Source organism: Dama dama, chromosome 18, assembly GCF_033118175.1.
Source record: "Dama dama isolate Ldn47 chromosome 18, ASM3311817v1, whole genome shotgun sequence".
In the NCBI taxonomy this organism is placed as follows: domain Eukaryota; kingdom Metazoa; phylum Chordata; class Mammalia; order Artiodactyla; family Cervidae; genus Dama; species Dama dama.
Genome location: NC_083698.1, coordinates 41,061,069 through 41,086,681, shown reverse-complemented (window position 1 = coordinate 41,086,681; position 25,613 = coordinate 41,061,069). Strand labels below are relative to the sequence as shown.

Genomic DNA, 25,613 nt, shown 5'->3' with positions numbered 1-25,613 from the left:
TCTACAATAGAATGATTATATCACAAGCCAGCAGAGGGAGCCCACTGCTTAAAAAAGGAAATTAAAAAATCTGTCAATGAGCTACCTCACTGAGGTGGCCTATTACTGTTTGAAAACTTTAGCTTCCAATTCTAAGCCATCCTTCCTATGCCATTCTTTTCCTTTAATCTTTTAAAATAACTTTCCTAATTATGGAATTAAGATATAAAAGCTCAGGAGGGAAATGGGAAACATCTGAATTAGTTTTAGGAAACATTTCTTCTGAGGATTATTTCTTTGTTGCATAGCAATAAATTTCATTGTGTATGGAGTAATCATAGCTTAGTAAAATTGACCTAAAGGCCAACTGTCCTCTGACATGCTTAGATCTTTAATGACTTTTATTTTGCGGTAACAAGGAAAAAGTAGAAAACTTTTGCATTATTTGTCTACACTTCTGTTTAAAAAAAAAATCATTATGCTGTTTATTTTACTTGTTAAATTCAGCTAAGTTAGTCTTCATTGGGCGATGCCACAGATCAGTGTAGATTGTTTTTTCTCACTGTGACACCGCTGGAAGGATGGATATGATCCTTGTTACCTGTCTTAGTGAGAAGCCACCTAAAATTTGCTCTCCTTATCATCCCTGAGCAGGTATTGCATTCTTTTATGCATTGATTATTTTAGTCCATAAACATTGATTTAATGTTAACCATGTGCCATTCACTATTGATGAGATCAAACTCTCTGCCATTAGGAGCTCATTCTTCAGTGAGGGAAACATGTAACCCAAGGTCTAGGGATTATCCTGAGTACTGACTTCCTCTCTTGGATTTCCAACATTCAGTTTATCACCAGTTCCCACCCTTTCTGCTTCCAAAATGTATCTCAAATCCATTTACTTCTCTCTCTCTCTCAATTTCCCCACCCTAATTGCAGCCACCAATTATCTCCTGTATTGGATTACTGCAGTTACATCTTATATGGCCTCTAGTGTTCCTATTTCCTCCTTTTAACGTTTTTCTCAGTTTGCTACCAGAGGTGTCTTAAAAATGTAGATTTGACCATATTCTTAAAACTTTCTGAAAATTCTCCATTGATCTTAGCATGTAGAACCAAATCTTAATAGGGCTTTTAATGCCCTTCATGACTCAGCTGCTGCAGACAGCTTGTCCCTCTTGTCTCATTTTGAAATACTTTCCTTCCTGCATTCCAGCCAGACTACACTGCTTCAATGCTTTGAATGTACTGTGATCTTTTCTGTTTTACACTCTTGCACTTGCTTTTCCTTCTACCAATAACACTGCTGTATGCCATCATGCTACTGCACCCTACTTTGGTGTAAATATCACTTCCTTGGAGAGATCTTCCCAGGCCTACACAATCTTTCTGAGAGTTAGGAGTATGGGCCTGGGAGGATCTCTGTAAGGAAGTGATATTTGTACCAAACTTGTCACCAGTGTTCTGAAAGCATTCTATACCTTTCCTTCATAGCTCTCATCACAACTTGCAAGTGTATCTGTCTCTGTGAACTTGATGTTTGTGTTTGACTCCTTGTCTGTTTTGTTCTCTACTATATTTCTAGCATCTAGCACTGTCCCTCATTCTGAGCAGGTGTCCAAGAAACCTGTTGAATAAATGGTTAGGGTTTGACAAAATGGAATATTTGGGAGTTATCCTTCTATAAATTCTAGGCTATCTATTCACCATTTTTCATTGTGTTGCAAATCCTCAGGCGATAGTAACAGTTTATAATTAAAATTCATCTCACAAATTAGGTATATTTTCAATGTCATAAGCTATGGTCAATGTGCAGTGATGGATCAGTACCTTAGTTGAAAGCATGGAATTAGCTGCTAATTAGTAAATATATTTAAAAGTATTTTCACTTTTTTCCCCCAGCGTCGAGGTCCTCAGCGATCAGTTGATGTCATAGTTTCATCTGCTTTCTTGTTGACTATCTCAGTTGTATTTATCTGTTGTGCCCAGGTGAGTTAACTTATTCTGTGTAGAACTTAGATAATCAGATCTATAAATATTCAACCTCCAAGGCTTTCTAATAATAAACAAAGTAATAAGTAATTTGAAATTGAATTTTTACAGTTTATTTTTTTCAGTAGAGTAAGTAAATTCATCTTACTTATTTACATGATGAACAATGACTAACTTATTTTCAGGTGTCTTATTAATTGAACATAAAATAATTAGCTTTTGTCTACAATTCACCTTTATTTCCCCAAACAAACTGATGAGTGTCTAGAGTTAGGAAATTTTTCAGACTATTTTTCATGATTTCTGCTTTATTCACACTTAATATTAACTTTTATTTTATACCTGAATTATCACTGTGACTTAACTGCCTCATCTCTGAAAAAAGAATTCTCATTGACCAAGATTAGTCAGGAAGTACAAAAGCATCTCAGGATATATTCTATGCTATGAAATTTAAACTTCCGTTTCAAGTAATAAGATATGCTAGATTACCTGAAAATTCTTCTGGTTTAAAATATACAATACTGGGGAAAATAAACAGCATCTTAATATGTATAAGTGAGCTATTTTATAAATATACATATTGCTTGTATATTTCAGTTTATAACACAGTAAGGGGCCAAAAATGAGGATAAAAGTGAAAAACAGAGCAGTTAAGTATATGTGTTAATGTTAGGTTGAAGTGCTTTGTTGGTGTTAGTATGTGAGAGACTTGAGATTTTACGCCCATTTGAGAACGGGAGATGAGGCCTTGATCTGCTGTACCTCCTTATACATAAGCTACAGGGCCAGAATCCTCAAAGGCCTATAGTCTCAGTGAAAAGGTGCAATAAGAAAAAGTCTGCCCAACAGCACAGGAAGACATTAAGGAAGCTTGGTCAGTTTTGCCAGGATTCTGGCCAAGGAGGCATAGAAAGTCTCTCCTAAGAATATATAAATGTAGGTCAGCTTTTAATACAGGTTCAGGGTTCAAGTGTACATTGCAGATCTTGTCTTGTAGCTGCTGTGTCAAGAAGTTAATATAACAAGATCCTAGACTCCTGGATACCTGAAAGAAGCGAAACCAAGACTGTTCTTGGGATGTAACACCAACCCTAATCCTCATAGAATTTGCACAGTTAAAGCCCCTTCAGGTCTCAGAACACATGGAAAAACTTTCTAACATGAGTGAGTCAGCAAATTAACACACAGCAGGAGAACATCTCCAGCAACTTCAGATCTGATCAGATAGAAACTATAAGCTTGTTTAAAATGACTGAAAATGTAGGTAACACTATTAAAAAAAAAGAGCAGATAGATTTGAAAAATACCCAAGCATTGCTTCATAGCAGTTACAAAGTCACTGACATTAAAAACACAACAAACAGAAGAAACAGCAAATTGAAGACAAAGATATTTGGTGAGCTGGGAGATGGAAGAAATTACCCAGAATATAGAACAGAGATGAAGAGACGGAAATATGAAAAGGAGATCCAACATATATCTAATAAGAATTTCATATTGAAAGAAGAAAGAGAGCACTATTTGGAGAGATGATGACTTAAGAGGTTTTCTGAATTAGTAGAAGACATTAATTTTCAGGTTTAGGAAGGACAAGAAGAACAAGAAGCCACAATAAAAGCAAATTGACACTTTGGATATATTATAGAGATACTGCAGTAGAGATACTGCCGAACACCAAAAACAGAAAAATCTAACACAATCAAAAGGAAGAAGACTGATTTCTTTACTCACAATTGCTTGTTGCATTTCAGTCTTTTCTTCAAGGTTTTATTTCCATATTCCCGAAGTACATCCTGTAGTATTTTTGTCTCTAATGAACATAAAATCTATTTCTGTCAACAAAAGACAAATGGAACATAATAACATTGTCAAGTTTTAAATGTAAAAAGATAGAAGAGTACATTGCAGATAAATACTAGCCAAGAGAAAGCTGGTAAAGTAACATTAATAGCAGATGAAATAGACTGTAATCTAAGACATGTTACTGGGATAGAGACAAACCTGACAAAAATTTTGTAGAATTATTAGGAAGATCTAACAATTCTAAAATTGTGTGTGTGTTATCACATAACTTCACTCTTACCTATATGCAGCCTAAATCAATAGCACTGTAGTAAGGAATTGACAAAATGCCACTTTGGGAGCTTTGAACACATTTCTTTCATAATTGATGAAGCAGACAAAAATATGAAGACATGTATCTAAACAAGACAGTTAAAATTTTATTCTGAGATTGGACAATACATACTCTTTTCAGACACAGAGCAGTTTATTAAACTTTCCCATGTACCAGGAGACAAAGTGATTCTCAACTGATACCATACAGACCTCTAGTTATACACAGTTAAAGTAGAAAACAATGACAGCAAAAAGAAAACCATGCATTTGGAAATTTCAAAACATACTTACAGATGGCAGTGTTTAAAAAGAAAACTCACAGTATTAAACTAAATAGTTGAGAATTTTTTTTTTTAAAAAAGAATAGTAGTATATATTAATGTCATTAAAGTTAAAAGCTTCTGTGGACAGTTTTGTAGAAATGTTAATTAAAACTGACTCAGAAAGTAACTGAAGCGCTGAGAAGACCCTGCAGCCATATAGCAGTATTGATTCAGTAGTTTGAAAATCTGCTACCAACAAAAATCCCCAAGACCCTTGTGATTTTTACAGATGAATTTTGCCAGATGTTTTAATAAACAAGTAATCCTAATCCTACGCAAAAGATCTAGAGAGTAGAAAAAGGGAATATTCCCCCAACTCATTTAATGTACTTCATGTAACTTTGTTACCAAACCAGAGAGACAGTATGAACACCGGAAGCAGTGAACCAGCTTAGATGCAGAAATACTCAGAAGATGAAGCCAGCAGTTAATAACAGTAAATATGCCATGACCTAGACAGCCTATCCCTTGGATGCAAACGTTTTCACTTTAGAAAATCTAGTTATCTAGTTTGAACTCCTTTAGTTGATTAAAGGAGAAATCATCTGATCATCTCAATAGATTCAGAAAACAAATTGGTAAATTTCGATGGGAGATTCATAATAGAGTGACTGAAAAGTACTGTCCTTAATTTGATAAATAAAAATATTTCAAAAACTGGAGCAAACACTGTACATATGATATTTATTATCTTTGAGATACTTTAAAATCAGGAATGAGATGGGTGCTTTCTTTATCACTTCTAGTTAAGGAAGGTACTAACCAGTGAAGACAGGGAAAAGAAAGAAATTGTATAAAGATTTGGAAAAAAAATAGACTGTATGGATGTCTATGTATAATATTCTAGTAACTTTCCAGACAAAGTATTAAAAACATGACACATTTTTTAGAAGTGCCAGATCAACAAAAATGGATATAACCTCAATATAAAACAATCAGTTTTGTTTCTATAAGTCAGAAATCAGCAAACTTCTGTAAAGGGCCAGTCTAAAATAAGACTTTTGCCTGATACATTCAGTCTCTTATTTATTCTTCTCTCCCTAAAATTTGTTAAGTATTAAAAAAGTACCATAAATGACAAAAGAGAGTCTGTGAAAAAATACTGGCAAAATATGTGGTTTAAGTAGCTTTGTTATTCACAAAAATAACTTCAACAAATCAAAGAAAACAGACAACCTAATAGAAAAAGTTATATACAAAATTTACAAAGTTAACTTAGAGAAGAGGAAACCCAGTGACCAGTAAGCATATGAAACATACTCATCCTCCCTAAGTAATTTGGAAAAGTAAAAGAGTAAGAGAACAATGTACACCCATTAGAATGGCAGGTGTTAAGGAGTTGAATAATACCCAATCTGAACAGATATGAAGGCAAAGGGAACTCTGATCTGCTGCTGAGAGTATAAATTGGCACAACTGTTTCTAGAAACAGATTTGTAATATCTGCTAACACTGAATGTGTGACTATCCAAGGCTTTAGCAGTTTTACTCCTAGATATTAACTCCTGAAGAAGGTCTTACATGTGCACAAGAAGACCAGGAGAGGCATAAGAGAATATTTATAGTTTGCAGTGAGGAAATTGGCAACCCAGTGAATGTTAATTGATAGAGTAGGCAAATCCACTGTGGTTGATTCTTTTACTGTAATATCTTGCAGTAGTTAGTATGAATGAATTTAAGTTTAATGAATCATGGATAAGCTTTGAAAACAAAATCCAGTAGATTAAAAAGCAAATTGAAGAATGATAAGGTCAATGTGATAGCATTTATACAAATTCCAACATATATATAACATAACATAGTATAAGCATAAATACCTAGCTAAACTATAAAAGCTGAGTGGAAAAGGTAAATGCGAAAGTCATTACCCTTACAGAGGGGTGGGGAAGAAGGGGAATGATGAAAAGTTTAAAGGGGCTTCCTTTGAATCTTTACTCTTTTGTTTTTGAAAATCTAAAAAATATTGCAAGATATTAAGATTTAATGGAAGTAAATATATGGGTTTTGATTACATCATACTCCATACCTTTCATGTGCTTGAAATATTTCCTAAGAAATGTCGAATGTTTGAAAAATGTAACACTATATCCATGATCTATCTGTATGAAGTAAAATTTTACTTTCTTTTAAAGGAGAAATTTTTGAATCACATTCTTCTTCATATTGCCTTTTCCCTACATTTTTAGTTGCTTCATGTACATGAGATCTTCCTTGATTGTCACTACAATTGGGAACTGGTAATCTGGTGCATCTCGTTAACACTTTTTCTCCTAAGATTTGTTACCCTTGGATCAGAAACAAGTAAAAAATATAGCAATACCTCAATATTACTTACTGAACAGGTGAGAATTCGTGTTTATTATGTTATAAATTAATGTCTGATACCTACATGTTAAAATAAAAAGTTTTCATTTACTTCAGAATTTTTCAGGAACCTCTATTAAGACCATTTATGTTGCAGAGCAAAACTTGAAATTTGGTAGCGCACAAAACTTTCTTCAGTGTTCAGCCTTGATACAGATTTCAAGTTTAAGCTATTGTTTCTGTGTCCCATTTTCATTTGATAAGCAGGAAATACCATTTGTAGAAATGTAGAAATCCCATTGTTGGGATAGGTTTGCATTGCAGTGTACCAGAGCCATATTTGAATAAGCATAAACTTTTATTCAATAGAAAGTGTAAAGTCTAATAATTTTGATGCTTAACTTTATTTTGTATGAATTAAAAACAAAAAGTTTTCCTTATTTCATAAGAATCATTTAAACAAACTTATTTCTAGTGAACTTGTTGAGTATTTTTGTCAGGAATAGTTTGATTTTTAAAAATTGGTAACCCTGTCAAACCAAGTCAGTTAGAGGGAAAGGGGAAAGTAGGAAACAAACCAGCTGATTTGCTTTACTCTAGTTATTGTTTATTTTCTGTGTTGGTTTGGATCTGGGACTAAAGGGTTTCACATTTTAAATAATGAAATCCAGTTTTCCTTCTTTCAGCTTTTAGTTACATTTGAAAAGTTAAAAAAATATTATTTTCTTAGTGTAAAATATTTGCTGTCAGAAGTTAGGAATATATAGTTAAGTGTGAAGAAGAATATTAATATCACCTATACTCTTAATAATAGAGAATTACTGCTAATATTTTAGCAAATGTTTTTCAGCTCCTCTTAAAAATGAGTATTTGTTATAATAAAAAAATAAGTATTTGTTATAATTTTAAGTATATTTAATTGTTAATTCTTTTTTTAATAAAAGATAAACCTCTACTTGAAAATGGAGAAGAAACCTAACAAAAAGGAGGAATTGACACTAGTGAACAATGTTTTAAAACTGGCTACTAAATTGCTAAAGGTAAGAGTGAAAATGAAAATGGACATCATGTAGAAAATGCTGTTCTAACTTTTCTTACTTTTTTGTTTCTAGATCCTACTTTGTGTTTGGTTTTCAGGATTATCGAAATTGTTGTCCAAATTATTTTTGAGCACATTCATGCTGTTTACATTTTATTTCTCATTGAAAAACTAATCAAAGTAATTCAGATCATTTCATTTTGAAATTTTAAGACTCTTAATAATGTTTAGAATATTGTAGAAGTTGGCATCTTTGGAAATTTTTGCATCCTAGAACTTAAAATAGATTTTAAAAAAGAAGATTTGGTGTTAATTTGCTATTTTTTTTTTTCATTTTGTATTTCTCAAAACAATAATACTGTTTACTTGGCCTGAGTTGGTTTAAAAAGTAGTAATACATTGTAGTAATCACTATAATAATTATATATCACCAATAAATAAATTTTCAAAGCTTTTTTGGTAGCAGTCAAAAATAATATAATTTCAGTATATCTGATCTCATATTAACTCTTTCAGTTCAGTTCAGTTCAGTTCAGTAGCTCAGTTGTGTCCGACTCTTTGTGAGCCCATGAACCGCAGCACACCAGTCCTCCTGTCCATCACTAACTCCCGGAATTTACCCAAACCCGTGTCCATTGAGTCAGTGATGCATTCCAACTATCTCATCCTCTGTCGTCCCCTTCTCCTCCCGCCCTCAATCTTTTCCAGCATCAGGGTCTTTTCCAGTGAGTCAGCTCTTTGCACCAGGTGGCCAAATTATTGGAGTTTCAGCTTCAACATCAGTCCTTCCAATGAACACCCAGGGCTGATCTCCTTTAGGATGGACTGGTTGGATCTCCTTGCAGTCCAAGGGACTCTCAAGAGTCTTTTCCAACACCACAGTTCAAAAGCATCAATTCTTCGACACTCAGATTTCTTTATAGTCCAACTCTCACATCCATACATGACCACTGGAAAAACCATAGCCTTGACTAGACGGACCTTTGTTGGCAAAGTAATGTCATGCTTTTTAATATGTTGTCTAGGTGGGTCATAACTTTCCTTCCAAGGAGTAAGCATCTTGTAACTTCATGGCTACAGTCACCATCTGCGGTGATTTTGGAGCCCCCAAAAATAAAGTCAACCACTGTTTCCTCTGTTTCCCCGTCTATTTGCCATGAAGTGATGGCACCGGATGCCATGATGTTAGTTTTCTGAATGTTAAGCTTTAAGCCAGCTTTTTCACTCTCCTCTTTCACTTTCATCAAGAGGCTCTTTAGTTCTTCTTCACTTTCTGCCATAAGGGTGGTGTCATCTGCATGTCTGAGGTTATTGATATTTCTCCCGGCAATCTTGATTCCAACTTGTGCTTCCTCCAGCCCAGCGTTTCTCATGATGTACTCTGCATAGAAGTTAAATAAGCAGGGTGACAATATACAGCCATGACGTACTCCTTTTCCTATTTGGAACCAGTCTGTTGTTCCATGTCCAGTTCTAACTGTTGCTTCCTAACCTGCATATGGGTTTCTCAAGAGGCAGGTCAGGTGGTTCGGTATTCCCACTTTGGAGGTAATTTAATAAGATATCATCATCACTGCAGTGTTAGTAATTCCTTTCTTTCTTAAAAGGAAACTATTTTTTAAAATCTCTGTTTCTGTAACAATTTTTTTTTGTGTGTAATAAAGTTTTATTAAAGTATAAAGGAGATAGAGAAAGCTTCTGACATAGGCATCAGAAGGGGGCAAAAGAGTGCCCCCTTTGCTAGTGTTAGCAATGGAGTTATTTACTCTCCAATGAATCCAAAGAATGTCTGGAGGTTGTAAAGACCTCACCAGACCTACTCCCATAATTTACATTTTAAGATAACAGAGTTGGCCAGAAGGTTTAATCCAAAGATCGTCCTCAGGCAGGATACATCCTTGTAAAGACCAGACCTACTCCCACAATTTATGTTTTAAGATAACAGAATTAGCCAGAGGGTTTAATCCAAAGACTGTCCTCAGGCAGGATACATTATTGTTATATAATCCTGAGGAATGTAGAGGAAAAAAAGTAAAAAAGTTTGTCCTTTCTTCCTCCTTGAATATCCCAGACCTCTCTCTCCTTGGGGACCCCCAGACTTCTTATCAACCTGCCTAGGAAATGACTCTCTCATTCCCCCCTTTTCTTTTAGGAGAATTATGTTGCCTAGGGAAAAGGGGCGTCATTCTTATTCCATAACTGCTTCCGAGCTGACAAGGGGCGTTGTCCCTAAATTGGTGAGGCAGCATATTCTCCTAATCTTCATAGTGAGGATGTCTGATCCAGGGGCTCCAAGTAATAGTTGGAGGAGGCTGTGGCACTCATAGGAGCTCAGACAACTATTTGTAAATTAAAAGCTTTTAGATGGTTAGAAAACCCCATTATACAGTTACAGATGTAAGGCAAAATAGTCATTAAACCAAGTTAAAATCAAAATGAAAAGTCACATTATGTCCATAGTTACATGAGTCCATCTTAAGGTTGTTAGATGTCATCAGTTTAAGAAGAGGCATCACATGCGATTGTTGAAGGCATTTGCAGACTTGGAGAAAGTCCTTTCCTTGAAGTGGTGATGTCCACCATGGGACGCCTTCCACTGATGAAGAGAGGAGTGCTCCGCAGACCCAGCAGTTAGACCGATTGTGGAATGCAGCATAGGAGTGAGCCCAGGACAGGAAGGCATTGTCTTGAGGATCAAAGGGCAGACTCAGGATTTCTGGAGTCAGCAGAAGTAGGCTCACATAGATTGTCAGGCCCATCTTGTCCTGAAGGATCCCGGACGAGCCCCCAAGATGAAAGGTTGTTGCTGAACGATGAGACGCGGGATTCTTGGCCTCTGGAGGAGATGAATTCAACCCGGGGCCAGAGATGAGGCTGGATCTCTCAGAGCTTTTGTGTAATAAAGTTTTATTAAAGTATAAAGGAGATAGAGAAAGCTTCTGACATAGGCATCAGAAGGGGGCAAAAGAGCACCCCTCTGTAACAAATTAAATGGAAATTTTAGAGTTGTTTATAAAGTGTTCATAGAATAGTAAGAAATTAGTTGTGTCTCAATGGTATGGTTACTTCTTCAGTTAGCTAAAATGCATTAACTGACTATAGATTGTGCCTCACAGTATATTAGGCACTGAAAGGGTTCAGAAGAGTTAGGTGGGTTTTGTTTTTGTTTTTTTCTATTTTTATTTATTTATTTATTTATTTTTGGCTCTGCTGGGGCTTTGTTGCAGCTTGGACTTTTCTCTAGTTGTAGTGAGCAGGGACTACTTTCTAGTTGTGGTGAGCAGTCTTCTCTTTGCGATGGCTTCTCTTTTTGTGGCGTATAGGCTGTTAAGTGCATGGGCTTCAGTAGTTGCCAGTCCTGCTCTCTAGAGCACCGGCTCAGTAGATGTGGCAAATGAGCTTTAGTTGCTCTGCAGCATGTGGGATCTTTCCAGACCAAAGCTCAAACCCATGTCTCCTGCATTGGCAGACAGATTTTTTTTACCACTGAGCCACCAGGGAAGCTCTGGGTGGGTTTTTGACACATAAATGTCGAGTATCTTGAAAGTGTAGGCACTATGCTAGCTAGGAGGAGGCTATAAACTTGAGACTTCATGTGAGCAGCTGCATTTGCAAAATAGAAATACAAAGTTAACCAAAATACAAAGCACATCAGTGTGATCCTTTTTGATCAAACATAGTCTTCTATTCAGAACCTGGGAGATTGCTCCTTCTTTCTCTTTCTTCACAGCCAAGAAATTCTTGGGCCCATTGACTTGCCCTCTCAAATATTGTCCAGTTCATCCTCTTTTACCTGCCAATACTGCTCTAAGTCAGACCTGCATCATTTTCACTTGAGTTTCTGATACACTGAACTCTGAGGGCGTCTTCCTTCTGGTCTTGCTGCTCTCTAATCTGTATTTCTCACATGCACATCTGATATACTACTGCCCAAATTAAATTCCTTTCGTGCCAGTCTCCTGTCACAGTTTGCCTAAAGAATGACCCTTACCTAAGTAGCCAGTTTTGTAAAGTGTATACTTGCCTTGTACAGCCTGTAGCAATTCAACGGTGCCATGCTCTTGTGTCTTGGGGAACACCTTCTCTCCCCCCATGCACTAAGGTGCAGGAGCACCTTCTACTGTGGCCCTCCGCCACTTATACATATTTCTTTTGTGGGACTCATAGTTGAATTATTTCTTTGCTTGTCTGTGAGACTGCAAGGTGCTTCAGCATGGGGACTGAATCTTAACTTTCCAGAGTCTGCCATGGTGCCTAGCATATATAGAACTTTAAATGTTTGAATCAGTCAATCAATTGATGAATTTATGCATTAGAAATTATCTCAAAGGGGGATTTTATATATACATATATATATATATATGCATATATGTATGTATATGTGTGTGTGTCTGTGTATAGACAGAAAATTTGGCTAACTTTCTAATTCTTATGCAAAAATATATTGTTCTCTTTCAATTTCTATTTGTTATAGTGAAAAATATTCTTTAACCTTGTAGCTACCAGACCAATAGTTTATCAGTCATTTGTTTGGGACAGAAATTGGAGTTACAAATTTAGGTTATAGATTTCTTTTAAATGAAAGTCACTTTTTCCTAAGAAGACCTAAAAGTATATTTACTTACCTCAGGTTTAACCAAGTTTATTCTTTCTAAGACTATCATGATTTGTAACTGTCTTTTGAAATGGTGTTTGTAAAAATTCCCTTTGCATATTACCCTGAATTAGTTTAACAACTAATTCTTAATGGATCTGGGTTCATGGATTTTTCCTCTTCTGCTAGGAATTGGACAGTCCCTTTAGACTATATGGACTTACAATGAATCCACTGCTTTATAACATCACCCAGGTTGTCATCCTGTCAGCTGTTTCTGGTGTTATCAGTGACTTGCTTGGATTTAATTTAAAGGTAAGGGCTTGCAGGTATTTTTAAATTTCTTAGTACCCTGTTACATTTTCATGATGTTTATTTCACCCTTACACTCTTGAGATCTCACATGTATAGTAATGGATCATTTTGATTATATTATATACAGTTAATGAAGATAACATTTATTTTCAAAGAATGATAAATATTCTTGGCTTATAATACTGATGGAGCTTCTCATTCAGAACAGTATTTGTTACAAATGGTACTCTTGGATAGGATAAGTGGAAGTGCTCATTTTTTACTCATATATAAGATGAATCTAATTTAGATGATTTTTTAAAAAAAGCTTTGGCCAAAGGCTATATTGTTTATCTATATAGCAATATATGCATCCTCCAACATGTGCAAAGCTGCTAGTGAATAAGGTGTAGAATGTTTATATTAACCAGTAGTAGATGTATATTGTTACTTTCCAGTTAGAGAAAGCAAGAGAAATTGGAGTTTCACTTTTTTATTTGTTTGAGGTGAATTCTTGAAAATAAAAGAATTGAAAATAATAGAAGCTTCACTTGTTTATGAATGAAATTTAGATAAAAAACAATATCATGTGATGTAACTTAATAAGTTGCAATATCAAAACTGGCTCTAATGGTCCCTACTTGTATTATTTTTTCACTAGCTCTGGAAGATTAAATCATGACAATTCAGAGAAAAGAAGATGTAGCCTCTTTTCCAGAATAAGAGTACCAACTAAGCTGCCTGAAAGCAGTCACTGACTCTTTGCTTCAGGAATCTCAGCTGAGAAATTGAAGTGTTTACATCAGACTGTCCTGTGCAATTCTTATATTTATTTCACTTGTTCACTGTTTTTTACATTTATTTTAGTCTTTATATTTTATTTTTAGCATTGATATACTTAGTTGTTGAAAGGGTGATGAAACTGATGTCCAGATACTTGAGATCCTGGTAATTGCTCATAAAAAATGACAACAAATTGTGAGAATAGAAGCCATTGCTAAACACTGTTTCTCCATCAATGCCGTGACTTGCCTTACTTGAAGTAAACTTCTTTAACTTTGTCATCTTGCATCAGACTCAGCTAAACACATAAAGCATTTTTCTTCAGTAAATCAAGATCCAGTCCGGGTTTCTTTTGAGTTATTTTGGAACAATGCCAGGATCTAAACTGATTAAGCTGCAGTTTAAGCACCCTTCAGTATTAATATCTATGGTATTACACAACAGGTCAACAAGTGCTCTTTGATGATAAAACTCTTAATAGAGCAATAATTGTAAATGGTTACCATACTGTAAGATATTTTGATAAAAATTAACTAGTAATAATTGTATTTATTTGAAACACTGGGCTGTTTGCACAGCTCCAACTGTGCATGCTCAAAATGTGCACTTTTTAAAATTGTTACTTTTAATGCGTGTCTTTATATGGGGTATGTTATAGTGTACTAGGGCATGATGTGGTATCCTTTTGAGTGAGGTATATACTCATCTCACAAGTGAAGTGCCTATTGATATTACTCAAGTATGTTATGTTTACTCAAGTAAAATAATTTCTCCCCATGGTACACTATAGTGTATGCTATTCATACCACACTCAAATGAACAACTTAAGAATAACATTAAGAACTAATCAGATATTCCTGATTGCTAGCTGTAAAACTATATATGAGTTTTCAGGAAAAATAGCGACAGCTTGCAAATTCTGCTATCTCGTACATCTCCCTCCTCAACTCGCAATTATATAAGGGCTATTTTAGATGCTTTTAACCTAGAAAGTAACCCCCTCCCTCCCATCCAAATAATTTGCCAAGTGTCCAAATGAGAACTTATCTGTTGGCATGTTAGGTAAATAGGGCAAATATGATGGTATCTTACATTGGGCCTTGATTTTAAGTTGTCATATTTGTACAATCAAATTTTAGGAGTTATATGAAATATGAAATGTTTTAGCGAACTTTTTTTTTTTTAAACTGGGTGTCTAGTTTTTAAAAGACTTTATTTGAAACAATCTAGAATTTTCTTGGTGCAAGTTGTATCATGTTGAATATCCTCACCTTTTTTTACAATGTTTTAGGGAATTTAAAATAATTAATTGTAAATGATTTATTTGACTGGTGCAGTTTTAATCCCCAAATCATAATCTTAAGATCAGGAATGTGTGGAGAACAGAGCCATATCATAATATCACTTTGCTCTCACCATTCCTTTTGATCAGCCTCAAATCAGCCTCATTGTATAGTATATTTTCTTTCTATAGAAAACAAAAACATTTTGTTTTATTTGCCTATGTTCTAATATGTTTAATAATGACCAAAGTGCATTCTGAGTTTTTTCAAGGAATGTATTACTGGAGCTTTAAGAACATACTTATTTTCTCCTGTGAAAAATTAGGCTTTGTCTGATACGTTTATTCTTCCTCTATTGTCTAATGTTGAGGTTGTTTTTAGGAATTATATTTTATAAACTTTTTCAAGATAAGGTACATACCTATACAGAACTTAACATTTTGCACAGAATATATTGAATATATTTTGAGAAAAAAAAAGTACAGCATGAGTTCTGTTAGGAATAAAAATGAAACTATTGTATCTCACAAAAAAAACCTTATTTCAGAATGGAAATATTTTTGAGAAAAGTAGCTGAGTAAACTGATTTAGGAAAATGCTTGTTTTTTGATTGAAGTTCATTTCAACTTGGAGTTGGGAGTTGATTTATTAAGTACAGTGTACCTCTCAACATCATATTAATATGTTGAATTATGTCACTAATATGGCAGCAGTAGAATACTAAGAGGAAAAAGTTGTCATTTTAAGTAATTTCAGAACATTAATGGAACTGTTTTCAAAGCAGAAAAATTGACATTGCTGCCTTTAAGAATACAATGAATGTAAGAAATTGAAAGAAATTGTAACATAGCACATAATATAGAAAAGACAGTTCAAAGATAGAATTGTGGCAGATGTTGTGTGTTAACTGTTGTTTCTTTGCCACATGTATTGTATTTGAAAGTTTGAACTTGGCAAGTTTAAAATAAAACGTTCTATGACTGACAGTGTTAAACCTGGAGTGGGTTTGGTTTTTTTTGTTTGTTTTTTCAAATTTTCAAGTCATGCACATTTCTATGGTAATTTTGTTACTTACTGTAGCATAAACTTTAGGTGTAACTGTTAGATTTGAGGGGAGTGGGAATACATTTTTAAAACCTTTCCAACATTTCAGATTTTGCATTATGATTCTTAGAACATGAAAGAAGAATCAGCGCACAGGCTTTTCATCACCAAAATGCTATGACATCATTAATGTTTGTTTGCTTGTTTGTTTGTATTTAAATACAGAAAACTGGCTGTAGCCTGGGGTATTAAAATTCATTATCAGGAAGATTGTGTTTTTAACCAAGTGATTTTACACATGATTTCAACAAGAGAGATCATGGCCAACAATAACATGGGTAAGCATTGTAATATTTCTGTTCTCTGACTGATACAAATGTTCATAGGCCTTAATTAGGGACTGTTCATTCAAGTGCACTTTACCACTTTCTTTAAGCTTAGAATTGGGTCTCTTAATGAGTCTCCCGCCACACTTACAGATAGAGCAGTATGACTTGCATCTCTTTATACTGTATGACTTATAACACTGATTCTCAAGCATTTTTCTACCAGCCTTATAAGAAAGACACCACAGATGCGCATCGGTGTCTCTGGCTCCCCACAAGGCCTGCTTCCTGGGGCGTAGACTGTGGATCTTGGATGTGGTACACGCATACTCTGAAAAAAGTATTCCATAAGTGATTTTGAAATTTTGTTCCACTTATCACTCCTCACCACCTTGAGAATTACTGTCTTAAGATTAGAGCATGTAAATTACATAAGATTTTTAACTTCATTGACCACTGTTTTCCCAGCACATAAAATAGTGCCTAATCTCAGTCTATTGAATGAATGAATTTTGAATGATGACTTGAGTCACATAGAACCTAAACACCACCTAGTCCAAAGCCCTCATTTTACTATTGATAGGTTTAAAAAAAATGAGTCTGAAGAAGAGATTGAAAAGCTTGCCTAAGTTTCCACAAGTAGAATCCACACTCTCCTTTATTCCCTTTGAAGGTATATTCTGTAACAGCACCTCTTAACTAATCAAAATGCTTAATCATAGGAAAAAATTCTGGAATATTTATAAATATTTATAAGTCTATGCATATATGTAGTGAGATCATATGTAAACTAAGAAACTTTTTGGCGGCAGGAAAGAGAATTCATTTGATGGCTCCCTGTTCAGCTCTGCAGTGGGACTTGCTAGAGAGAACACATACTTTGGAGTCAGACTTATTTTATATTCTTGGGCAAATTATTTAACCTCTGTGAAATTTGGTTTTCTCAACTATAAATTACTGACAGTTATTTTATAGAACTATTAGAGGGACTAGTAAGATTAATATATGTAAAGCACCAACACTGGAGCTGACATATACTGAATGTGCAGAAAGATTGGTTCTCTTTCCCCTCCAAATAAGTAATGGCCTAGGACGATTAACAAAAAGTTCCAAGCTAAAGCATTCCCATTATGTAAGATGTATACATCTTTACCAAACATGAGACATAACTAAGTATCATGCTTCATATAAATTATCATACATGAAGAGTTACTTTACAGAGTTGACATCTAGTTCCTTTACTTCATAAGTAGGCACGCTGAACTGTGGAAGGGAATTATTCTTATTCTTTTGTTAGTGTGTGTGTTATATCCAATTGTGAATGACTTTACTAAATTCTCAGGTGCATATTCCATTCATATCTTTTCATTATTAGATTTCTGTTTTGTTTATGTTTTTGTTTAAGGTAGATTCCCTTACTAGTAACAGCCTAGAGTCTTTGTCTTCTACCTGATCTCACCTCTTAACTTTAAGTTTCTCCTCACTATTTGTGCTTTGACTAGCTGGAGAACATCTGACTTCACTTTCTACAAATGGTGCTTATCAAGGTATTACTAGAACTTTTGAGCCCTGTATTTGGCAGTGCTTTTTCTTTTTTTTTTTTTTTTAATTTTTTTTTTTTTTTTTTTTAATTTTTATTATTATTTTTTTTTTCCAGTGGGTTTTGTCATACATTGCTATGAATCAGCCATGGATTTACATGTATTCCCAATCCCGATCCCCCCTCCCACCTCCCTCTCCACCCGATTCCTCTGGGTCTTCCCAGTGCACCAGGCCGGAGCACTTGTCTCGTGCATCCCACCTGGGCTGGTGATCTGTTTCACCATAGTTAGTATACATGCTGTTCTTTTGAAATATCCCACCCTCACATTCTCCCAGAGAGTTCACAAGTCTGTTCTGTATTTCTGTGTCTCTTTTTCTGTTCTGCAAGTGCTTTTTCTTTAATCAATCTTCTGTCCACTTAGATGTTGCCTACGATGGCTTTTCCAAACTTCCTTTGTTATCCTCAAGCTCCTAATCCCTCTCATCTTATAACTATTGGTATTTTATTCCTCTAGCTTTACCAAAGAGAGAAAAATCATCATGTATGAATTGTCTTTTTCCCCCTTCTTCAGCTCTGGAAAGGACACATTGCTTTGTGAGGCCAGCTCTCTACCAGTGCTCAGGATCTGTCACTGCCCTCCTGTAGGATACCTCCTCTGCTCTCCCCCATCATCATCTTTAGTCTTAACCCTTTGCAATTTTATGTTGTAAATCATTTATATTTCAATGAGAGGTGCTTGGATCCTTAGTATGAGATTGAATTTATTGGTCATAGGTTGGATGGGACCATTGTCTACTAGATGGCCCTGTAAGGGCTTGCTGCACTCTGAACCCTCATCTGAACAAAGCAAGAAGTTGGTTAAGGTTGGTTTTCTTCACTATTCTCTCTCAGCCATAGCTGAACAGGTCAGTGATTTGTGCTGGGCCCGAAAGCAGCCAGCCATTTTACAGGCCTCGAGAAACTTGTGAAACCAACAGGCATGAGAGTTTTGCCCAACACAGGCTTTCCATCCTTAATGGTTACTTGCTGACCCAGTCAGAATTTCTGTTAATGCTTCAGGAATGAATCAGGACACTGTAAACAGGAAGAGTTGGTAGGACAGCAGCGTCCCAAAAGAAGCCGTGAATTTAAAAAAGCCTTGAAGTAGAGAGACAGTGGTGAATGTGAAGATGGGAGAAGAAACTAGCAGAAACTTCCCTAAGCTGTCGGAGGCAGAGAGACGGAGTGATAGCTTGACCAGCTGTACCATTGAATCATTAGAGCTGGTCTCAGACAGTTGTAGCTTCATCTTGTGTCCTGAACCGTGAGGCCAGATGCCCCCATTATAAAGATAAATTCATGATGATAAATTCATCACCTCAAGTAACCAAAGATGACTGCCAACCTGGATAAGCATCATACATTTGACTAACTGTATAATCTTAAGCCATTTTTCTTCCCTAATTGGCTTTCCCTCTGCGTCTTTCTACTCCTGTCTCATTAAGGATAGTGCTTGGCTATCAGTGCTGTCTACTCTTCCAACATATTTATGTCTCCTGTGTCTACAAAATAGTTAACAGCCGCAGGGCTAAAAGTTTTGCTTGTTCCTTTCTTTTTATGATGTTTCTCAATTCTGTGTTTTCAACAATGATATGAAATTTAAATTAGTAGCTTGCTTTCTTTTTTTGTCTTTTAAAGCAAAATCTGACTCTTTGGGCCAAATGTAATCATTTACTTAATGCAGTTATTTAGCAATCTCTTTGACTGGTTTTTTAAGAATTTGGGGTTGTCTTTGTCAACTTCTCTTACAAGTTTTGATCAATTATTTATCTTTGGGAATTTCTGGTTTTCCTAACCTTGTAGTGAGAAGTGTGCTTTAAAGCAAAATAGACGTGTTGCCAAAGGCTGTGACCAGTTTGCATCCCTTGGGATATATACCCAGTGTTTGTAAATGCATTTGCTTGTTTTTGCCTGGAAATGTAGACTGACCTGGCAGCTTTCTGGCCTTCTATTTATACCCTTACTCTTGCTCTCAGCCAGAACTTACTGTGTCAGGTTAGTGGTGCTGAAAGAGTCTCAAAATGTGAGCCTACTGTCTGGGGAAAGACATTGGTGTAAGATGCTAGTCTAACAAATGGGAAACAGACCAAGTGCTTTTAAAATTGCAATTTTATTCTGTTTTTCTTCCATCCATTCCATGGATAGTATTTGAATATCACATACTAGGCACTGAACTAGGTACTAGGGAAATAGAAATTAAAATATAGTCCCTCGTTTCATTTACCATGGAGTGTAGGAGGTACAAATTTTAATTTGTGAAGGGTACGTGCTGTGGAGGTGCCAGTGTAAGTGTCACATGCAGGCAATTCACTATGGCTGGAGAAGGTATTATATGTAGACAGGGGTTGGAAGATAACACTAGCAGATGATTTTGTGAAGTTCAGGGATTTGAATTTTATCCTCAAAGATTGGGACTGCCTAGCTCAGTTCTGGCATGTCGTAATTACTTGGCAAATACCAAACTGAGGGACCACATTCTTCACTTGAGTATTTAGTGAACAGCTCCAGACTGAGAATTAAGGTTTTTAATTTAAAATTTTTGTCCATGTTAAATCTATGCTAGAATTTTTGTGTCATTAAAAAAATGACATGGCACAAATCTGTATCCAAGAGTATTGTAAAATTAAATTGACTGCAGTTTCTTTCTCCATGTTTGCATGATAGAGTCAATGTATAATTATTGATATTTGCAAAATTGCATCTCTCTCTCTCTTTTTTTTTTTTTTAAATTACAGAGTAGCCCAGCTCATCTGCACTATGATGAGGACCATGGGTTCTGAAGTCAGACAGAGCTGGGATACTTTATAGCATGTGTATGGCTTTGGGCAAGTTCCTTACACTCCGTAAAATGAGGTGTGGAGCTGCTGCTGCTGGAGCCTGAAGTGGTTCTTGTGAGTATAAAATTAGAAAATGTCCATGTACTGGGCGTAGTCCTGCTCCACCAACCTGTGCAGCAAAACATCAATTTATTTGTCCTCAAACTAAGTCTGGCATTGAGCACTTACTGAAAAGATTATTGAGATTATAGTATGTTATGTTTGGAAGAGCCTCTCTTCCCTAGAGTGACACAAAATCCCAGGGGGGATTCACCTAGTACTTGGAAAATACAGAACTGGCCCAGTCCTTATTCTCTGGTGGTAGCTATTCCTCCATTCTGATGCTCCTGCCTGGCGAATGTGTCCTGTGTCTGTTGGGCAGGTATGCTCTAGCCAGCTCAGAGATACTCCCCACAGAGGTCCTCCCCGACCCTGACGCCAGGATGAGCCTCAAGGTCCTCATCTCTGCTTCAGGGTTTCCGCTATCAGTGCCCATCTCCTTCCACAGATGCCCCACAGCTGTGGGCCATTGCACATCTGCAGCCTGTCTTGGGGATGTGCCCCTCTTCCAGTAACCTGCACCCCCTCATTTTCCACTAGATGCTCTGAATCCATGAGACTTCCGAGCCAAAGCCTGGTTGAGTTGTCATCCTGCGAGCCTTGAGAACTGCTATTTTCTGTTCAGAGGTTCCAAAGATAATGATACCCTTGCAGGGGAGGGACTTGAGCTCAAGATAGATTTGTGGGACTGTGTTCTTAGAATAGCGGAGGGAAGACATCACTTTTTTTTTTATTTTTTGAGTCTTTTCCAGCATCAGATATTCCAAAGAATCCTGCCACTTAAGAAAAGTGTTTAGTTTGGCACCTGACATACAGTCATGTCACAATAACTGTTAAATATTAGCATTATTATTTTTATCAGCGTCCTTTTCAGGTAATAAGCAAAGATTCAGTGATCTCCATAAGTTAAAGAAATTATCCAATTTGAAAATGAGCTAGAGAAACTGAAGCTGTCTAGAAAAAAGTCTATAAATTGTTAAAGAGATGAAAAGTCAGGCTTTGAGAGAAAGCACTTGGACTACTCAATATGGAAATGGAAAAAAAAAAATGGAAGGTCACATTTGTCTTTGGGCATGTGATGGCTTACAGTGAAGTCCCTAATCAGCTGCTCTTCATTCACCTCAGAATTTAAAGCTACAGGTAGTACCTTGGATTGTATTGTGGGACTTTAGCTCGTCATACACACACAAAGTAGGAAACAAAAAGCATCTTATTCAACACTGAATGTTAGTAGAAGCTGGGACTACCCCAACTCTAGAGACACTTCAGGCAGTTATGGGGTTCACCTGCTTGGAAATAGGAACTGGTTTAATTGGTGCATTGAATCCTCCTCTTATCAGTGTAGAGTGATACCTTGTAGAGTACATTGTCATTCAGTAGGTGATCCTGAAAATCATATTTTCTCATCTGCAATGGAAGATTTTTTCATCTCAGTTGAATATGCAGGAGATGTGGCATAGGGGGAAGGTCTTGCTCTGAGTATCAGGAACCTAGATTTTTATCTTTCCTTTTAGGCTGATTTCCTTGGTGACCTTTAGTAGCCATTTACTCTCTATCTGAATAAAGATGGGACAGAATTAAAATAACTTGGTCTGTTTCCATTGAACTTTACTGTTCTGAGACTTTTTTCTTTACATTTTCTCTCTCTACTGCTAATAAGCAATAGAATTAAGAATATTTCATTCTCAGAAGGTAGACTGTGGTTATAATTTCCTAATATAAATACTTAAAAGCATCTAGTTTCTAAAAGGAAATTTAAAAGGTTTTCTTGTGGAGAAATTCAGCAGCTCTGCTATTCTAACAGAAGTCTGTTTTAACCAATTGTTTTAATATAAGGGAACCTGTTCTTCATGGGACAGGTAATTTGGAACCCTTTTGTTTTTTACCATGGCTCATTTCGTGAGCAAAGTAAGCTTTTCACTGCTCCCAAGTGAACTTGCGTTTGTTTTTGGGTTATGGGATTAAGCAATCACACTTTAAAACATAGCCTTGGTGTTAAGACAAGATTTTCTTCAGTTTTAGGTTTTACGGATTATTTTGGAATCCGTCTCCCTTGATTCAGCCATGTTATTCTCTGACCAAAGAGTTAATCAGTTCACATCTCGTTAGCAGGCCCTTATTTTAAAACTCTGGAAACAGAATTTTCTTACTCCATTGATTTTCCACCATACCTAAAGTGTAGCTCATGGTGGCGAACTCTTATTTTCTATGGGCTTGTCTAATTCTGAATAGGTGAATCCCAGAATTGTGAGATGGGATCCTTGACTGTTTTCCATTTCCTCCTTCCCTCCATGCTCCAGTCCCAACAGGGTACTAAACTGAATGCCACCTTGTCAGAAAGTGACGGATCCTCTGCACTTCACTCTTTGTTTAGTTTGCCCTTCTGTATACAACTTACTTTTTCTATCCTCTTTAAGCATCTTATTAAAAGATTAAGTAGGCACATGATTTTGCCACCATAATAGAATGTAACATCTTTGTGTGTGTCAGTTATAAGAAACAAAGTCTTTCTTTTATATCTTCCTAAACATCTAATGTAGATCTTTGAACATAACCTTCTCACTGAGGGGAAGATAAAGAGGGAGTAGCAGAGGGAGACCATAAGGTTTATTAAAGAGTGTGGTGTCTTCATGAGCATCTCAAGCCTGGATGACTAGTAGAATGACCTGGACCCTTAAGAAAACTGATGAATTTGTTCCACTCCCAGAGATTCTGAGAAGAGGATTTTTTAGCTCTGCCCACTCTTAACCAGTTGCTCTTGGGGAACCAGAATTGTGATTATTAAAATGTTGGTCTTCATTATCAGAAGCATTTGGACAGTGTTGAAACATTGCCAGTGGATTCATGATTTTAGAGGCTAGAAGAAATGTATTTTCTATGTTGACAACTGAAAATTTTGTACCCTAAATAATGTACCACTGTTTTCTCTTTTATTTATTAGTTTCCTGGGGCTTCTCATACCTGGAGACCCTGGTGATCCTCGTTAGTGGCTGACAGCACCTGTGAGTAATATTGTTCCTGCATCAGGACTTAAAGATTGTTGGTACGTTCAGACAGAATATGTCAGCTCAGTGTTGTCGGTGATGTTTAGCCCATCTCTGCTTCCCAGAGTGCTTATCTGTGGGGCAGAGGTACAGCAGGTCTTGGGTACTTTGTTTCAAGAGGATATTTAAAGAGGAAAGCATGGTAATTTGTTGCAGACATTGAACTGATCCAAACTACTCACGGAATCTAGTCTTTAAATCAGCATGAGGATTACCTTCTTTACTTTGTCACAGATTCTTTAGGGTCAGCTAGGCCCCAGGAGTTGCCTGCATCTCAGTTGATAAAAGATTGAATAACCTAGATCTGCCATTGAAAAGTGTGATTCAGGGCATTTTGGTCATTACCAAGACTCTTTCAGGAATCTGCAAGATGATGAATCTTTCATGAATGAGTGAAAGATCCACCCAAGTGTAATATGGATCGATGTATATTAATGTAGCAGCATAAAATATGTAAAATATGGTTTCAGATTCCACCCAGTGATGTTACCTTTAAATAATCCATGTACACTTGAACTTGTATTCTGTTGTTGTTTGGTAGTGAAAAATGAAAGTTTCTGAGTTGTGTCCGACTCTTTGCGACCCCATGGACTGTCCATGGAATTCTCCAGGCTGGAATACAGGAGTGGGTAGCCTTTCTCTTCTTCAGGGGATCTTCCCAACCCAGGGATCATACCCAGGTCTCCCACATTGCAGACAGATTCTTTACCAGCTGAGCCTAGAGTGTGTGATAAGTATTAGGTCAGATTGGTTGATAGTATTGTTCAAGTTTTCTGTTTACTTACAAATTCTCTACTTTCTCGATCAGTGATTGAGGAAGGGGTGTTGAAATCTCCAAATGTAATTATTTTTTAAAAATACTGATTTATTTGTCTGTGCCTTCATCATAGCATGCAGGATCTTTAGTTGTGGCATTCAGACTCTTAGGTGCAGCATGTGGGATCTAGTTCTCTGACCGAGATTGAACTTAGGTCCTCTTCATTGCTAGCACAGAGTCTTAGTCACTGGACAGCTAGGGAGGTCCTCCAAATATAATTGTTATTCAAGAGAATAACAGTTCTCTTTTTATTTCTGTCAGTTTTTGCTTCATTTATTTTGATGTTCTCTTATTAGGTACATATGTGTTTAGCCTTGTTATGAACTTCCAATAAATTGATCTCTTTATCATTATGAAATGACCCTCTTTATCCCTATTAATATTCTCTGTTCTGAAATCTACTTTGTTTGACATTAATATATAGCCACTTTGGCTTTCTTTTGGTTAGTACTAGCATGGCATATGTTATCACATCCTTTTACTTTCAGCCAATTTGTATTTTCATTTTTAAAGTGAGTTTTTTGGCATCCGGGATGTATTTAGGTCTTGCTTTATTATACAGTCTCCTAATCTCTCTTTTTAAAAAAATTTTAATTTATTATTTATTTTCAACTGTGTTGGGTATTTGTTGCTGCGTGGACTTTTTTCTAGCTGTGGCCAGCGGGGGCCTCTCTCTAGTTGTGTTTTGCAAGCTTCTCATTGTGGTGGCTTCTCTTGTTGCTGAGCACAGGTTCTAGGGTGTGTGGGCTTCTAGTAGTTGCAGTGTGAGGGCTCAGAAGATCTGGTTCCCAGACTCCAGAGCACAGGCTCAGTAGTTGTGGCGCACAGGCTTAGTTGCTCCACAGCAAGTGGGGTCTTTCCAGATCAGGGATCAAACCTGTGTCTGCTGCATTGGCAGGTGGATTCTTTTACCACTGAGCCACCAGAGAAGCCCTATCTCTGTCTTTTAATTGGGAAGTTTAGACCATCTAAATAAAATGTTGTTATTGATATGTTTGGATTTAAGTCTGCCCTGTTGACATTTGTTTTCTATTTGTTCCATCAATTTCTTGTTTTATGTTTTTTCTGCCTGCTTTTGGGTTGAGCATTTTTTATGATACTTTTTATCATTTTTGTTGGCTTATAGTATTTATTTTGTTTCAGTGGTTGCCTTAGGGTTTATGATATACATCTTAAACTTACCATATTCTACTTTCAATTAGTGTTATATCA

At 36.2% G+C, this 25,613-nt stretch overlaps 1 protein-coding gene and 1 long non-coding RNA gene across 3 annotated transcripts in view; both read left to right on the top strand.

Moving 5' to 3' along the window:
* The window catches only part of PHTF2 (putative homeodomain transcription factor 2), a 130,896-nt gene extending 115,190 nt beyond the window's left edge, over positions 1-15,706 (top strand). For both annotated transcript variants that reach the window (XM_061165158.1, XM_061165160.1), the window contains 5 exons: positions 1,882-1,968; positions 6,602-6,757; positions 7,664-7,759; positions 12,542-12,667; positions 13,308-15,706. In XM_061165158.1, the coding sequence (XP_061021141.1) occupies positions 1,882-1,968; positions 6,602-6,757; positions 7,664-7,759; positions 12,542-12,667; positions 13,308-13,328 (486 nt within the window). In that variant the 3' untranslated portion in view covers positions 13,329-15,706. The remainder of the gene's footprint in view (positions 1-1,881; positions 1,969-6,601; positions 6,758-7,663; positions 7,760-12,541; positions 12,668-13,307) is intronic.
* Positions 15,707-20,189: 4,483 nt separating this feature from the next.
* The window catches only part of LOC133072182 (uncharacterized), a 50,669-nt gene continuing 45,245 nt past the window's right edge, over positions 20,190-25,613 (top strand). The window contains exons 1-2 of the long non-coding RNA XR_009696657.1: positions 20,190-20,555; positions 23,482-23,583. This is a non-coding gene — a long non-coding RNA (uncharacterized LOC133072182). The remainder of the gene's footprint in view (positions 20,556-23,481; positions 23,584-25,613) is intronic.